Source organism: Mesitornis unicolor, unplaced genomic scaffold, assembly GCF_000695765.1.
Source record: "Mesitornis unicolor isolate BGI_N332 unplaced genomic scaffold, ASM69576v1 scaffold10679, whole genome shotgun sequence".
Classification (NCBI taxonomy): Eukaryota; Metazoa; Chordata; class Aves; order Mesitornithiformes; family Mesitornithidae; genus Mesitornis; species Mesitornis unicolor.
The window spans coordinates 38,312-55,051 of NW_010207974.1; the positions used below are offsets into that span (position 1 = coordinate 38,312).

Genomic DNA, 16,740 nt, shown 5'->3' on the forward strand with positions numbered 1-16,740 from the left:
CTTTGTAAAATACCTAGATAAAACAGTATTTTTTATTTTTCCCTAAATTTTATTGCAGCCATAACCATCTGGGAGATTCCACGAATCATCTTCATTTACCCATCTTATCATTTCACTAAGAAATGGTGTTTATACCAAAACCAAAACTAAAGGAAGTTATTAAAGAAAAAATGTCCATCTTCTATAAGAGGAGAAAGATAATCTGGAGAACAGTGTATGATGGCAGCACCTGAGGCATTAAACACCACCGTACATTTCATCTGTCTCTATTTTAAGAGTGAGGGACTAACATACATGCTGCTTCAGCATTTATAAAATACATGGCAATAAGGTTAACCAGGGTGCCTTGTTGTTATGACTGTAAAATACTGTTCTAAACAAGCATGATGCCAAATGAGTGTAATGGACATCTCTGGAAGATTATCTCGGTATCTTCCAAACAGCCTTTTACTAAAAAATGGGTTGATGTAGCGTCATGAAGACATTTGCACAGACCACAATAAGAAGCAGAAGTACAGCACATGAAAACCAGAAATAGACAAATGAATCAAATTAAACTTTGGACCTTGAAAAGGGACAACTGGCTATAGAAAAGGTAATGTTTCAATGAGAAAGTTTCCATAATAACATTATTTCCAGAGTGACTTGATAAATTACAATAGTCCTAGTATGGCACCACCAGCTTAAACCTTTTCTTGTAATTCCACTTCTAAAAGTATTTTAAAACTTAAACAAATTCTCTATTTTGATTCCCCATTCAATCTGAAATATGGGAGATTAGTAATAGAAATTTGAAAAAAACCCCAACAAATACTTTTCCCTTTTCTTGGACAAAAATATCTAATTAATAACTTTCCCTTCTAAAAAATAATGAACTAGATAATATGAACCTAATCTTTGACAATTTCTAGAACTTAAGTGGTTATTAGCTTTTAGACAATATTAAGTTTTGGTTACTGTAGAACAAACTCATATCATTTATCACATGTGTTAAAAAGGTATGAGAACCTACACCGCTGACTTTTATACCCTAACTCAGCTAAATGAAAACATTCCTACTGATATCCATTTTTATTTATAACACTTAAATAAACAGTTAGTAAGTAATAAATCTGCTTTTGAATCCAAATAAAATGTGTTCCTACTGAGTAACTGCTTAACGTAAAACCGGGCCAGCACAGACAATGTGACATCTTTCTTCTCTTCACAATGTCACATATAGAAATTTTCTAATTATGCATCCAGGTACAACAATTCTTGAGCAGTCTTCATCATTTTATGCATAGAAACACTAGCCAAAGAGCAAGATGCAAAATCTGCCAGTACCATCAGAGGTCTACTGAACACTTACCAGTTAAATGTTATAAAATAAACCCTACCAGGCTTTAGAACAGGTGTGAGATTTACTTGCCCATATTAGATCTGTACAAATTGAATATATGAGTCTGAACAGCTCTCACTGCAGGCTCTCTTTAAACTCTGTACATGGTCACATAACTCCAGAAGCTTTCTTAAATGTGTATTTAAAAAAATCAGCAAAGGACAAATCACGGATAATATGAATGAGGAAATAAAACCACATATTGTGTGACCTTACCAAAGGAACTCGTCCTACTAGCAGAGATTCAGTTTCATTATGTAGGGCCTTCACATTGACAGCTATCTCCATGGCAGTGTTTCTGGTAAGGCTCTGGGGAATAAGAAACATAAAAATCATTTCAAGTGATGCAAGTCAGACTGAGAGTAAGTACTTTGGGCATACAGCACAGATCGTAAGTGTCTTCTCCTAGGAGAAATACATCAATTTAGCTCTACACTGACAACTTCTTCAGCACTGAGAATAGAAAACAAAAATGTAGTATTTATTTACTGTCTTTTCCCCCAACTTCATTTAATATGGCTTTATACAATCCTGAAGATGATCTAGTGACCAGCCACCTATGAGATGAATCAATGATTTTTATGGATGACAAAGGCCAGCAGAAAAGTTGTAACCCTCATTTAATGACTGTTGATCTGAATTGTTCACCTTATTCTTAGCAGAAGTAAGCTGCTAGCAATATTTTAACAAGTAAAGTTTAACTAATATATTTACCATATGTAAATTTAGGTTAGATATAGACACCCTCTACCTAATCAATCTTTTTTGGGTTCAATCCTTCCAAACACCCAGATTGTCTAGTGCAAAAAGATAAACCAGGAAACTCATTTCCCCTCAACCTCATTGCATTTTCTGCATAGCACTTCAATCACAAGAAAATTAAGCATGAAAATTTCTATTAATGCATTCACAAGAATTGATCTGTATGTAGTAACAGCATTTGTTCAGCCTTTGTCATGCCTACACAGTTGTCTCCTATTATTTTTGCTGTTTGCTGACCCAAGTTTGGTTTATTCATGCTCAGAGCTACATTAGTACACCAGCTCACTTGATTTAATAAGTGCTGCTGCATCACTTCAGGATGAGCACCCCGGCTGTGGATCTCTGTTGTAGATGGAACAAACTCTTGGCTGCTCCCAAAAGACAACAGACATACTCTTACCATGCCCCTGATGCAAACTCTCTCTCTTCTGACTGCTCACTCTCTCCCTGCAACAACACTCAGAAGGTGCACATTTTAAGTGTCATTAATGTTCCTTTCTAATGCCTAACATTCACAAAAGAGAGTATCAGCTGGTGAACGCAGAAATTGCATCTTCTGTCTTCTCAGATTTCATATTGATCTAACATCAGGAGGGGACTCTCCTCTTTAACACTCTTCTCTTCTGTAAAAAGCCATTTTTCCTAATTCCCATTCCTGGCATGATTAATAAATTTCAAAATCATTCAGTATGACCTCTACCAAATTAATCAGCTATGAGGTGTTTCCCTATGCACATAAAGGGCTGAGACTTCCTGCTGCCATACAGAGCAGCAGTAGCTTCAGAATCAGAAGTAACTTTCTCTTTACTTTCACCACAGAAAAAGTGACAAAAACAGGGAGAAGATACAGCATCCATTTCCCTGCTCAGCAATTTCAATTAAATCTGAGTATGTGTATGCTTAATAAGAAGTTTTGTTTATAGAAACTTCAAGAATTATCATCCGACTTGTTTTAATATGAGGACAGGAAGTACAATACAGCTCCCATGTCACAAGCTTATGCCCACAGATATTATAGCTTATTTACTTAAACATAAATCTCTGTCCTTCCTTTACCTCAGGAAACCTTGGGTTGGCTTTATTTAATGCATGCGAACATGCATTAACAGCATGGGCAAGCTCCTGCTCCAAGAGGCCATGTATTTTTGCTGCTTCACAGATCCTACAAAAATACATAAAAAGAGAAAAATATTTCTTACATCCTTTAAAGAATAAATCTTAAGAGTGAATTACATTATCAGATGAGAATATACAAAGATATGTTTCACAAAACACTAAAAAAGCATAATCCTTTATAACAGAAGCTGAAATACAAGAATCTCTTTCAAGCAAAACAGCACCTCATATAAATTATAACCATAACACAGATGATTTATTGTACTATGAAATACTGAGACACATTTATTTGTCTTAGAACACAAATGCTACGCAAAAATTGTACCAAAAAGTATTTGGGCTATTAATTCAAATAAACTATATATAGAGGAAAACCATAACACATTAAGATAACTTACTTGAAGTGACCTTAACAAGCATTACACATATTTCCCAAGACTTATCCTTCAGATGTGACACTAAAATTGGCTGCAATCATTTGAGATCAGGGAGGGTCCAGCTGTAATGACAGCCTCAGGACCATCTCTAGAACAGTGCAGTTTTTAAGCTGTCTTGGCTAAACTTCGTTTTGGGTAATTTATAACCTAATTTTTTCTTCTACGTCTACTTAAGTCACCAGTACAGTATAAAAAGAATATGTAGATCTTCAATTCCTTTCTTATATTATCAGTGCAATTTAACAGATGCTTCAAGAATTTATTTTGATGTTTAAAATAATTTGCATCACAGCGAACTGAGTAGCACCTTTATAAAATGTTCTGATTTTTTAAAAAATCTTTTTCTTTAAAAAAACTAAGAGTTTTTTTCTGTGAAAATTGAAGTGCCTTCTTTATTAAAATAGTTGCATCTCAGGTAGAAAGTAGTTCTTGAAAACGAGCAAGGCTGTGGGGTCAGTTTTATACCATCAGCTCTCTATCATCTCAACCCATATAAATTATGGAAGTATTCAGGGGTACAGAGATGAGGATTTTGAGCATTAGGAATGAAATTAGAAGCTGCAATAACAATGAATGCAAAAGGATATGAACATGTATCTGGCAATTTGGGCTCCTTGCATTTTGGTGTGTTACCTGTTTACTTGTACAATATTTTAAGAAAATTTCCAGGTTTATTGAAAAGTACTCATCTTTTTGAAACTGTGAGTAAGAAGTAACTAAGGAGAAATAAGGTCAGGTGGATACATCCACACTGTTGAATTCTAGTTTTTTTTTCAATAAATATATTTCTACTTTCGCATAAAACAATACGTTTCTATCAAAAATCTCTTTGCTGAGAAGCTCTCCAGTTTTTAATTTCCACTGCTCTTTCAGAAAGTCAGTTTTCACAAGAAAAAAATAGATAAATACACAAAAATAAAATCACAGAAATACATAAGAAAAACATACATAAACAAGTTGACCCTTAAAAATAAAATGAAATACAACTTAAAATAACTGATAGGGCGGCAACTGAACATTAATCAAAAACTAGGGAAAATACACGCTAAGTCTCTTGTATGCATTTGCATGAATAATTCAGTCTTGGTATCTAGGTTGCCAATCCAAATTTATTAATTTTACTGTACCTGGTAATAAGTTCTTCTGCAGCTTGTGAGCACAGCTGGATCTGTGCAACTTCTTCTTCTGTAGCCAACTCAACAGCCTGCTGAGGGTACAAGGGAGACCGAATGACAGGTTTACAGGAATCATACTTCTGTTTGTCTTCCCAAGACTTCAGGGTGTTTTCAAAGGCCTAATCAAAATGAATTATACATTCAGTTCCCAGCACTTGGAGTATTCTTATGTATTTTAAAGAATAATTTTATATAAATTTTAATATTTTAACTGAAGTTAAACTAACAAATAGCTTTTAAATTTAATTTTAATTTTACATAAATAATACAAGCTCTATAAATAATGACATTAAATTTAATTTTTTTAAAACTTAGTATAGACAAAAAGTCACTTCTGAAAGCCTGCTTTCTTTCTCTCCCTCCTTTATCCTCAAGAAGCTTCTTTCAAGACAATAAGAACAGAAAGACAGTGATAATACAAGCATGGATAGTAAGATCCAAATCAGAAAGTAAGACAAGATTCCAACCTAAAAAGTTGTGGGGAAAAAAAGTAACAAATCTACTAGTTGAAATAGTTGAAATGCTATTAACTGTACCCTAAATTCACCATCAAGCTAGTGGACAGAGAACTGAGAGGCAGTTACTAAAACTTCCAGTATGTGATTGTGCAAAATACACCTAGAGAAAAAGAAAGAAGGAAGGAAGGGAAGACGAAAGGAAGGAGGGCTGGGAAAGAAAGAAAAAAGGGAAGAAGGAAGGAAAAAATATATAACACTTTGACCATTCTTACTATATATTAATAAGAATACAGGAACAGCACTAATAAAACTGATAAAAGCTAACAAAGCTTTGTCACTTGTACAAAGGAACAATTCTCTATCTGGCTTATTATAGACATTATATATCTGTAAGTAATTATAAAAGCTATATAAATAGTTATAAAACATTTTTGTAAGCACTGTTTTGTTCATGTTATAACTGAATCAAGTTATTCCAGAAACCAATGTTAGCAACGGTATCTCATAACACACTTTCTGCAACATACTCTGTCTCGTGTTAGCATCTGAGCTCTGTTTTTATGTATGATCTTAATAACTCCTGGGGGCTGGATCCATGCCTCTCCATCGACTTGCACTGGAACCCCTTCATCACCAAGTATGGTGATCTTTACTGACCGGCACTGGAAAAGAACAAACACATTATTTTACAGAGCAATAAATACTAATGAAACCGACAGGCCACCTGAAATATGTTGATTATTAGGAGCTGTGGCTTCCCTCCAGGACTGTCTCAAAGATGAAGCATTTTTATACTTCATTTATCATTGCAGACAATTTGTTATCCGTTAAAATTAAAACAATGTCAGCACTTTATTAATCTATAGAGTGGTGGTGATCAAGAGTACCGTTACTTGCCAGCATCCCAAACTGTTGCCAGCCATGTTGTGTGCTTTCAAGTAAGAAACAAACCTGAGCTATCCGGTGGTGCTGCAGCTTGATGACTCTGGAAACTGCCATCTGCATGCTGCCAAATACTGCGACAACTTCTAAAATTTTATCATCAAACGATGGAGCCCCAAATATCTGAAAAGAAAATATTCAATTTTTGATGGTAAATCCAGTGCTTAGATAGCCTCTTCAATGAAATATAGATTCATTTGCAGATTAGTTTTCAACATTTAAATACTCTAACTTGTTTATTGTAGAATAACTACACTATCTCTCAAAATCGTAGGAGTGAAATACTGTAGACAGTAGACAAATAGTATTTTAAAATAGCAATGCTAATAGCATTTCAAATATCTCAATGACGAGGCATATCCTTATATAAGAAGGATGGCATGTTTCAGTGTGTAGACTAAGAAAAGCTTTTCAAGGCAAGATGAAAGGCCAATTCAGATCTCTGCTTGGTTAATGTACTTGATATATAAGAGGCTCTTGAAGTTAAGAGGAGTAATGGCATCTTTTTTTCTCAGAAGTGCTCGTCATCTTATTTTCTGAATTCTCTGGAAATCAACATCTAAGTCCACTTTGTTAAACACAGCTTTCATACTGAAGAGGATCTTGCTTGCACTATATACAATTATCCACTGTAAATATGAAAACTGCTTCTGTACGGAACAAACATCCCGATATCCAGCCAAGTCACTGAATTTCCATGAGTTTACACAAAGCGCAGGAAGTCTCACGTGTGCCACTGCCAGCTGGTGTCCTGCGGGGGAATTCAGCCATGCCACAGGACAAGTCTGAGGCTGGAGTACAACTGGGTCTGGCAGGAGATACCATACTAAGGTCACCTGAAGCTTGACCATTTCATCCTGACATACAGTAGGCAGCAACAAGGGAGAAAATGCCAGATAGTGTCTGCAGCAATGGCTCAGGGAGGGAGAGGATGGGGAGCAGGGTGAGGGAATTTGGACCCTGCTGCCCACCAAGCCAGTGGGAGCCTTCAATCCAGTGGAGTAAGCGGTGGCTTTGACTAGGAGTCTGAGGAGGGCTTCTCAGGGAAAGGGCTACATAGCACAGTTGTCATAGTTTAATGCCACATCCAGGTTGCACTTCCCTTCAGAGAATCCCAGGGTTGCACAGATAGGTCCTGAGCAAATGAATGACAAAGAATGAAAGTGTGATTTTACTGGGTCTAGAGTATTTTGAAGCAAAAGTTTACTGTGTCTGAATTCCATGGATTTTTTTTTTCATTTTTCACACGGGGATGTGAACATCTTAAAAAAAGCAAAGATGGTGATTCTGTTATTCCAAGGGAAGAAGTATGGAGAGTTCTCAGTTCAGCTTTAACAAGTATAACTGACATCTACAGGGCTAGTTCTGCATAGGCCAAGAAAAAGTAGTTAGAGAATTTAATCTATTTTGTGCTTCCATGTTAGTAAAAGGATGGGCAAACCACAACTCATTTTGCTGTGTCTCTCTACCAGTAAAACATACCTGTACAGAAAACCAACCATACTTTTTTTTCTATACAAAGCCAAACAAATCTCTACAGATCAACACTGAAGAAACAATTTCCTTCTTTCCTGTTGCAGGTCTTGTTTCCAGCCTGTCTTCTGGGCACCAAAAGAGCATGCCTAAGCAAGCCCCACTCAATTCGGTTGGCAGTGAGGCAGTCCAGGGAGAAAAAGAAACTCCTGAACAGGAGCTGAGCAGACGTTAGAGATGCTTTCAAGTTATTAATACAAACATGCAGTATATAAAAACTTGAGATATCCACAGCCAGATACAAACACAACTGCCATCCTCTGACATATAGCAAAAATAAGAACAGGACATTGAAACATGTTTAAATATTTTTTGTCACTTTTACATATGTGCGTGTGTCTCTCTCTATATATATATCTCTATATATGTATAAGCAAAGGATAATAACTCACAAGAATCCAAAAGCATTTTGAAAAAAAAAAGCCCTGTATTGCTTACATTAAAATCACAAGCTACTTTGCAGCTACAGTTTTAGGTGATTCAGACCTCACACACACTAAATCAGAACATACAGAATTAGGATAATCTAGTAATTGCAATTGTTGCATTATGCATGAAGCGGATGGCAGCAATAGGACTGGTCCAAGTTGTAAGACATTTAGGTATCAACGTAGTGTAATGTTTTTTAGGAGATATGAGGAAGAAGGGAAAAAAAGATATCTTAAAATATTTTCGAAGCTCATTGAAAATAGTATTTAAAAACCAGATTACTACCCTCACTACATTATCAGTCACTAAATGCATCAGCCCTCATTTTCTGCGTCACCATCCCTTAGTCCAAAGCTATTTGCAGGACAGGAGGAAAATTCAGATATAAACTGTGAATGATTATTTTTGTCCACCTTGCTTATTGTTAGAAGAGAGGAATCTATGCTTTAAGAAACCTTATTTACAGGACTTTGTAAAACAATATAGAGAGAAACTATTTATGTCTCTGTTTATAAAATAAATTTCTAAAAATACTATCTCATAGAGCCATTAAAAAAAATCATTATGGCTTATTAGGAACATTTTGCTGGAATGAACATGACAGACAGCAACAGTGAAAAATCATGGGTTGTATTTTCAATTAAAAAAATCAACACAACAATACAGTTTAAACTCAAACAGCCTCCCTGAATAAGACTTGCTATATAAACTATATGTTACTACTATTAAAATCAAATGAGAAGAGCAGTTCATGGTATTTATTGCTGGTTTCACTCAGCAGGTAACTTCTCTTTAATGTTACTCACATCATCTTCTTTGGTTCCACCCCAGAAATTAGTCCCACCAGCATAGCTGGGAATATTCAGCACAGCTATGCCCTGCAGGCTTGGAAGGGGGATGTACTGTCCATCACACTGTAATGGATAAAAGCCCATTCAGTATAAAAATAATGTGATAAAAGTAATCAGCCATTTTTAACACATGAAGCTTCAACAGAGCTGCCAGGGAAAGACAGTCTCATTAATAGGTTTGGCACAAGCCCATTCCACCCATGCTATGATGCAGCTCTAATACAAACCTCCCCAATCTTACCACCAATTTTTGCAGAGCTGACAAACATGTAGATGCTACATGCTGTAATATCTGCACCAAAGGTGTTCCCTGACTCTTTAAAGAAACATTTTCACATTCCTTATTGTGAAATTCCTCATGCACTTTGACCATGTTCTGTCTATCAAGCATTAAAAATCTTTTTGCAATGAAAAAAAGCTATCTCTCAAGTGCACACAGTGAGATCACCATGGCCATTACAAAAAACTTCATTTGCCCAGGTAGTAACTAGTCTTCCATCCTCTAGTGGCATTCTCAAAATTGGAATACACTTCTTATTATGGTAAATCCATTTGCAGGTAAGAAGTCTCTCATATGACTGACCATTCAGTCCTTATTTCTTGCCTCTTTATCCTCCAAAACCCATAAGCAACTCCAAGACCTACTGAACATGATCATGGGATGACATAGGTCAATCTCACCCTATTTATGGCCAAGAGTAAATTTACAGACATGGGTGAAATGACTCTTTGACTTACGGCAGTACAACTGCCTACAGTGGTGTGCCCAATGATCTCAAACCATTCAATTGGGAAGTAAAAGTGCAGTCCTGCAGCAGTGCCACAAGTGTGGATTTGGAAGAAGTTGGAAATATAAGGTCATAAATGCTGGATGGTGATGTCACTTTGAAGATCATGAATTTGTGGGTGAAGTTACTTTTAAAGAAGATTACTAGATTACCACAAGTTACCAGTCCCACAGAAGGATCTTAAAATTATACAAAAGAAACAGAAGTCTTTAGGAAATAAGGAAAAATTTCTGTAGCAATTTTATCAGGAGGAGAAAGAGATGCAAAATTATTTCCAGAATGTGCTTAGTGCTCTCTTTTAATGATTTAATCTCAGCAACAAGACAGAATTTAACATTTTGATCAAAATGGGACAGTATCCAAAATATACTGTGGTATTAATAGATGCTGCACAACCATTTGATTATAGTAGAGGTCTGCTTCCAATTCCTGAAATTGATATTTTTAATTTTCCAATGCTATGCACCTCATCACATGTTTTAGCATCAGGCTAATATTATGCAAGGCAATATTAAACATGAAATTTCTACTTGCTGGTTTACTTCCAGAAACATTAAAAAATAATTATGGAAAGGTCAGATTTGAATGCCTTACCAAATCTTATTTGAATCTTATTCAAAGATCCTTAAATTAGAATTCTATCTGCAGCATACATAGTGTTCTTTCCTGTCATTGTATTTGCTAACCACTGCATAATTCCTTGATAATTACTCAATCCTTAGATCACAGCAATCTGCTGCTACCAGACAAAATCCTCCTAAATCTCAGGAGTGAGAAAGAGTCGCAGTAACTTAAAATTATTATTTCAACTTAAAAAGTTATCTTAGTATAAATATCATGAATTCCATACTAAATACCTAGCATGAAGTAAAAAGAGAAATTATCTACGTTCTCTGACAAAATCCAGCCTAGATAGTCTTTGGATGAAAATAACAGTAACCATCACAGAGTCTTTTTTCTGCGTTTGGCAATAATTTATTATCTCCTTTAAATTCCCAGTACTGTGAAGAAGACTTAGATTTTATGTTAGAGCTTAAAAGACAAAAAAAACCATGTTTAGATAATGTACACTACATTTGTTGTTGCTGTGATAGTATCTTGCTTCTTTCACGTGACTGTCTCAAATATCTATTAGAGGAAGTCTACACTGGTGTGGCTGGACTTCTTCTGATGCACATTCAGAATCTCCCCTCTTCTGTCAGGAAGTTTTGGCTAAGATCATCTGTGTGTTCTCCCTATAGATGTAATCAAGCTTTCAGAGAGTTTGACATTAACCTGAAGGAATATCCTTTGTCTCTTTCCTTCTGTTTAGTGTATGTTCATTTCTGTTAATGTGCTTAAAATCTGGTCTCCCTCTTAGATGCAGTGAACATTAAGAAACATATCCTACCTATACAATACATTAAAAAAAGAAACAAACAAAAAAAACAGTAATTACAAGAAACATTACACTGGGTATTTTGGGATATTTACGTACTAAGATTTTACACCAAAAACCCACCTGAGGAACTACCTCCTACATAGCACATATTTACACAGCACCTCTGAGGCCAGCTTGGGTTGACACAAGAACTCTTAAAATATTTCTACAGGAAGTTCAAATTCTTTTCTATGCATTGAGGAAGCAAAAATATTAATTCTGCCCGTAAATAAAATTTACCTCAAGTTGAACCTTCTGTTCTAAGTTCTTGTAAGTTCTCTGCAATAGCTCTTTTGTGCCAAGAACTCCATACCACATCATGTTTTTCGTCCGACTTCTGAAAACAGGTAAAACAAGATCATGTATTGAAATACACACGTTATGTCTTGTATTTGTAGGATGAGAAAGAGTTAAGAAAGTCAAATAAAGAGATAATGAAAAGAATATAATGGGTAAGTCTTGGCTCAGTTACTGACAATTCTATTACCTGCACTTTTCAGGATGCTCTTCTCGCTTGTTATTAAATTCTAGTGAAATTTTTGCATCTAACCCAATTCCAAAGTAGTTGTTCATGACACATTTTTCTGAATATCCCTCCCTGTTAGAATAAAAGAGATAATTAGGTGTACATTTGCACAATCTCTGGCCACACAGAGCTTTGACCAAGATTGTGGATGGTCTCAGAACAAATACATCAACAGAGATGTCAAGAGATGTTTCCTCTGAATCTCCCTGAGGAAGCCCAATGCCAATCAAAGAGACAGATTGGCTGCTCGCTCCTTTGCAAGTGAGTGACTTCCCATAGGACAAAGAAGAAACTGTAACGCATTTATCTTAGCACTGGTCTACCATACCCAAAATTAAGTGGAATATGAGGAAAGAGCTGCCCTGGGCCTTGCTCTGAGACAGCGGCACCATACCAAACAAAGCACCCAAGCTGAATTTAGGCATGCTGGTGCTAGATGTTTGGCTGATGCTGCTGGCACAGCAGTGCTTTATTTTAGGGGAGCCACAGCCCACAACCCAGATGCCATCCATAAGTCTCTGCCAATGCTACACACAGTTCTGGGAAGCAGAGACAGCTTAGGACAAAAAATTTCCACCTCACTATGCCAGTCCTTAGGGGAACACTCTTTCTCCTCCACTCTGAAGTGCTCAGACCTGCTTCAACATCCTGCTGGCAACTTAGCTAGCTTTCAGACCAGAGATTTGGGCAGGAAAACCCAGCTCTGAAAGACACCTGTCGTCCTCCTTCCAGCGTGAGTGAGCAAGGGGTAAGTGAGCAAATGTATCCTGTTATTTCTGCTGCTGCGAGACAATTTTGCACTACTTATACCTAAAATGGCATATCCAACCTGTTTTCAGATGTAGAGGTGTACTGCCAACTGGTAGCAAACAAGAACTCCACACAGAAAAAAAAGATTACAAAAAGCTAAAGAAAAAAAAAACAAAACAGAAAAAGGCTTAAGAAAAGCAAACTAAAGCAAAACAGTAAGTTTGGGGAAAAGTATTTCTTACAGGGAATCTGGATCCGGGTCAATAAACGGCGTAGCACCAAATGGATCGATGTTTGCTAGCAACATTTTGCTAATAATTGAACTTCCTGCAATGGAAGCAGCTAGACCAGCTCTCAAACCTGATTAAAAAAAAGACAAAAATTAGTAACAAGAACCCCACTTTGCATTGGATAAATAGAGAAACACAGTGTCATAACATATGCCACATACTGAGAGACAAAATGCATTAAATCCGTATAAGGAATGATTGTGTTTCTATCTCATTTTTTTTTACTGATATTGGTTATCTTTTTGTGTCTCTGACTCTCTCGAGCAGAAAGGCAGCTATGCTGCAGTGCGCTGTGTGAATCTTCAGGTACCATCAATTAAGAAAGAAGAAAAACTAAAGAAAATTCAGGATATCAGGCCAAAACTCACTGGCTGGTATAGTAACCAAATGGGTTACCTAATATCCAAAAAGGCAACTAGTGCTTTTTCTTTAGTTAATCTTAATCTCCAAACTGACCATGATTTTCCATTGGTCTTTTCCTTTGGAAATATTTCTTTGGAAATACTCTTCTCATTTTTACAGTTGGTAGAGTCACAGTTTAACTTAATTTGTGAAAAAATCACAGCCTTGCCATGCCTACCTTGACTAATATCGATGTCACTCTACAAAACACTGTGTAATGCATGTAAACAAAGGAAAGTACTTCCTAAAAGCTTTCACTTAAATTGACCTAAAGAAAAATGTAAGTTCAGTTCCATTATGTTTTACCTATACTAATGAAGTTAATTAAAACAGTGTTTTACTAATGTCCCCTAGTATTAATTGCATTTGGATAAGAACAGATTTTTTTTCAACTGTTTTTACTGCACAGCAGCTTTGTGTAGTATCAGTTATCCTCTTCCAGAGAGGTATCTACAGACATCTCTTGTTCAGAGGGTTGAACCTTACACAGCTCTGTCCCTCAGCCCCTTCATAGCCTCCATTCATCCTTATTAGGATGAATAATAGAAGGATCTGGGGGTACTCAGGGATGAAAAATGAAAAACTGAACATGAGCCAGCAATGTGCACTTGCAGCCCAGAAAGCCAATTGTATCCTTGGCTGCATAAAAAGCAGCCTGACCAGCAGGTCGAGGGAGGGGATTCTGCCCCTCTACTCTGCTCTGGTGAGACCTCACCTCGAGTACTGTGTCCAGCTCTGGAGCTCCCAGCACAAGAAGGACATGTCATGAAAATGGTCAGAGGGCTGGAACACCTCTCCTATGAAAAAAGCCTGAGAGAATTGTGGGTTTTCAGCCCAGAAAGCTCCAGGGAGATTTTACTGTGGCCTTTCAAAATACAGAGAGGGCTTATAAGAAAGACTGAGAGAGAATTCAGCAGGGTCTACAGTGACAGGACAAGGGGCAAAAGTTTTAAACTGAAAGAGGGGAGGTTTAGACTGGACTAAAGGAAGAGATGTTTTAAAATTAGGGTGGTGAGACACTGGCACGCACAGGTTGCCCAGGGAAGTTGTGGATGCCCTCTCCCTGGAAGTGTTCAAGGCCAGGTTGGACAGGGCTGTGAGCAACCTGGTCTGGTGGGAGGTGTCTCTGCCCATGGCAGAGGGGTTGGACCAGGTCATCTTTAAGGTCCCTTCCAACCCAAACCACTTCATTTTTCATCCTGCAGAATTGAATGCAATGTTTCTGCTATGTCTGCTGTTGTGCCAAAAGATTAGGAATCTTCTACATTATTTTCCATTTCCTATTATATGATATAAAACAAAGTTGTGTATGTTGGTTCAAACAAATTCAGAGCTCCCGGCATGAAGTAAAAATCGCTATTTGATAGTAAGCAAGAGAACAGAAGGCAATATTAAAGTTGTGTAAGGAACAGCACATTTCAAAATCGTAATTACCTGGGCAGATAATCCTAGTGTTAAGCACTGGGAGGTTTTCCTTGCTTGCAGCCAAAGCTGAAGCAGAGAAAGAGCCTGTCTGAGAATGGATACCTCGGCTTGTGCGTCGATCTGGAGATCTTGGTGCGGTTTTAACTGTGCAGAAGTAAATGTAAAAGCACTAATTACACCTATTATGACATTACTAAATACATAGGTTTTACAGCCCTTTCTAAATTTAAAAGCATTAATTTAATCTGTTACTATTCCATGACAAATGCCTTTCCCTCTCACACCACAGTTTTCCTTCTAAATATGGGGAAGAAAACTCAGAAACAGATCAAGTGAAACAAATTAAAACTAATAAGTGTGCATTACATTCAGTATGAGGAGTTCTCAACTTATGCTTAAATCTACTAGCAAAAACTGCATTATATCCACCTTAGAATGCAATACTATTTAATGCTGTAGTAAGTTTCTGATAAACATGAAGTAATATAAATTTAAACTTAAATTACATCTATATTTACCTATAATTATATTATACAGTGTATTATTTATAACATTTTTAATATATATAGCTATTCTAACCCATAGGCCATGGAAATACCTGATCAACAGCCACACTATTTGCTTCAAGCAGCTAAAATGGGCTCCCTGCCTGCATCAGGTTTCTGAAAACATCAAACAAAACTCTGACATCTTTATCTACAGCCAAACTGGATCAATAAAACCTTGTGACAGATAGCAAGGTTCAGTAGCTGATGTAACAGTTGGTGAGAAAGGCTCAGGAAAGAGAAGGGGGGGGGAATAAAAGGGAGAGAGAAGATGTTCACAAAGAGTAACTAGTAGCTCAGTGGAGCTGCCTCTGGAGGTGATGAAGAACAGGCTTTTCAAGGGGCTGACCTCAGGTGCTGTAATTTACTTTCCTGGCAAAACTTGTTTCATGCTGACTGAGTTAATTTGCCTCCCTGCTTTAGCCTGGGGAAGTTAATCTTTGTGAAATTTAGCCATGTCAGACATAGCCAGAAATTGGTGCCCCAGAGAAGAAAGTTTGGGTATTACCAAATGCTTTGCTATAGCATTTCCATGTGCACATAGAAAGCTTTTGCACACCATACGATCACAGACAGGTGATTGTTGGCTACCTCTGCTCCAAATTATCTCATATGTTAAAACTACTTCAGCTTAGAACAACTTCAACCATAACCATCTGAAGAAGCTCAGGAAAAAAAATAAATTATTTTAAAGTGATATTATATATTCCTTTCAAAACCTGAAAACTAATTCACCAAAAATAGAATGATTAGGACTAATGCCAATAAGGCAGAAAAAACATCACCAGGAATGTGGCAGGCAGGATAAAATATACCCTTTTTTGTGGCAGGATGGGGACAGATTAGTTCACATCAATCATGATAACTCAGCCTGAAAGTAACATGCATATACTTATTAAGACATTAATGGAAAGAAAATGCAGAGTGGAAAAATCTAGAGACAAAGGTAACAACAAGAACCAAGGTTTAGAAACTGTTCAAATCAATTCAGGCGAGGATTTGGGCATTCTTTTTTTTTTTTTTTAAGCTATGATAATCTAACACAGAACAGTAAGTGAAATGACAAATTCTTCACTCTCTCGTATCCCAGGAATAAGATCACACACCTTTCTGCATTACTTGCTTAAATCAAACAGAAATTATTAGACACAGGACAGGGATAAATAAGTGAAATTTTCTGGGCTATATGAAAGGAGTATGTGAAAGGTCTGACCAAGTGGAGTAACAGCTCCTTCTGACTTCAACATGTGTATAACAGCCCTAGCAGTTATCACAAAATGCTATAGGATTGCATGATAATAATGCAACACAAGGATTTGTATCTGTGTGACAAAACACTGTAATAATGTTAAAAAAAGAAATAAAACCTGCAAGTAGTATCTAAAAGAATTATTAAATATCTAGATGAAGGTAATTAACACATGGGAAAATACTACCTTCATCAAATTGCCCACAAACAGGAGCGGGCAAACAGGTGTGGGCAGCATTAATAAAACAGGGCAGTTTGAGA

At 36.7% G+C, this 16,740-nt stretch overlaps 1 protein-coding gene across 1 annotated transcript in view; it reads right to left on the reverse strand.

The window, feature by feature from the left end:
• LOC104546832 (diacylglycerol kinase eta-like) overlaps positions 1–14,829 on the reverse strand; it is a gene marked incomplete at its 5' end in the record, with an annotated part of 25,210 nt that extends 10,381 nt beyond the window's left edge. The window contains 10 exons of the mRNA XM_010192327.1: positions 1,598–1,690; positions 3,200–3,305; positions 4,824–4,990; positions 5,857–5,991; positions 6,281–6,394; positions 9,040–9,147; positions 11,533–11,629; positions 11,780–11,890; positions 12,811–12,928; positions 14,695–14,829. Of these exons, the coding sequence (XP_010190629.1) occupies positions 1,598–1,690; positions 3,200–3,305; positions 4,824–4,990; positions 5,857–5,991; positions 6,281–6,394; positions 9,040–9,147; positions 11,533–11,629; positions 11,780–11,890; positions 12,811–12,928; positions 14,695–14,829 (1,184 nt within the window). The remainder of the gene's footprint in view (positions 1–1,597; positions 1,691–3,199; positions 3,306–4,823; positions 4,991–5,856; positions 5,992–6,280; positions 6,395–9,039; positions 9,148–11,532; positions 11,630–11,779; positions 11,891–12,810; positions 12,929–14,694) is intronic.
• Positions 14,830–16,740: the final 1,911 nt, after the last annotated feature.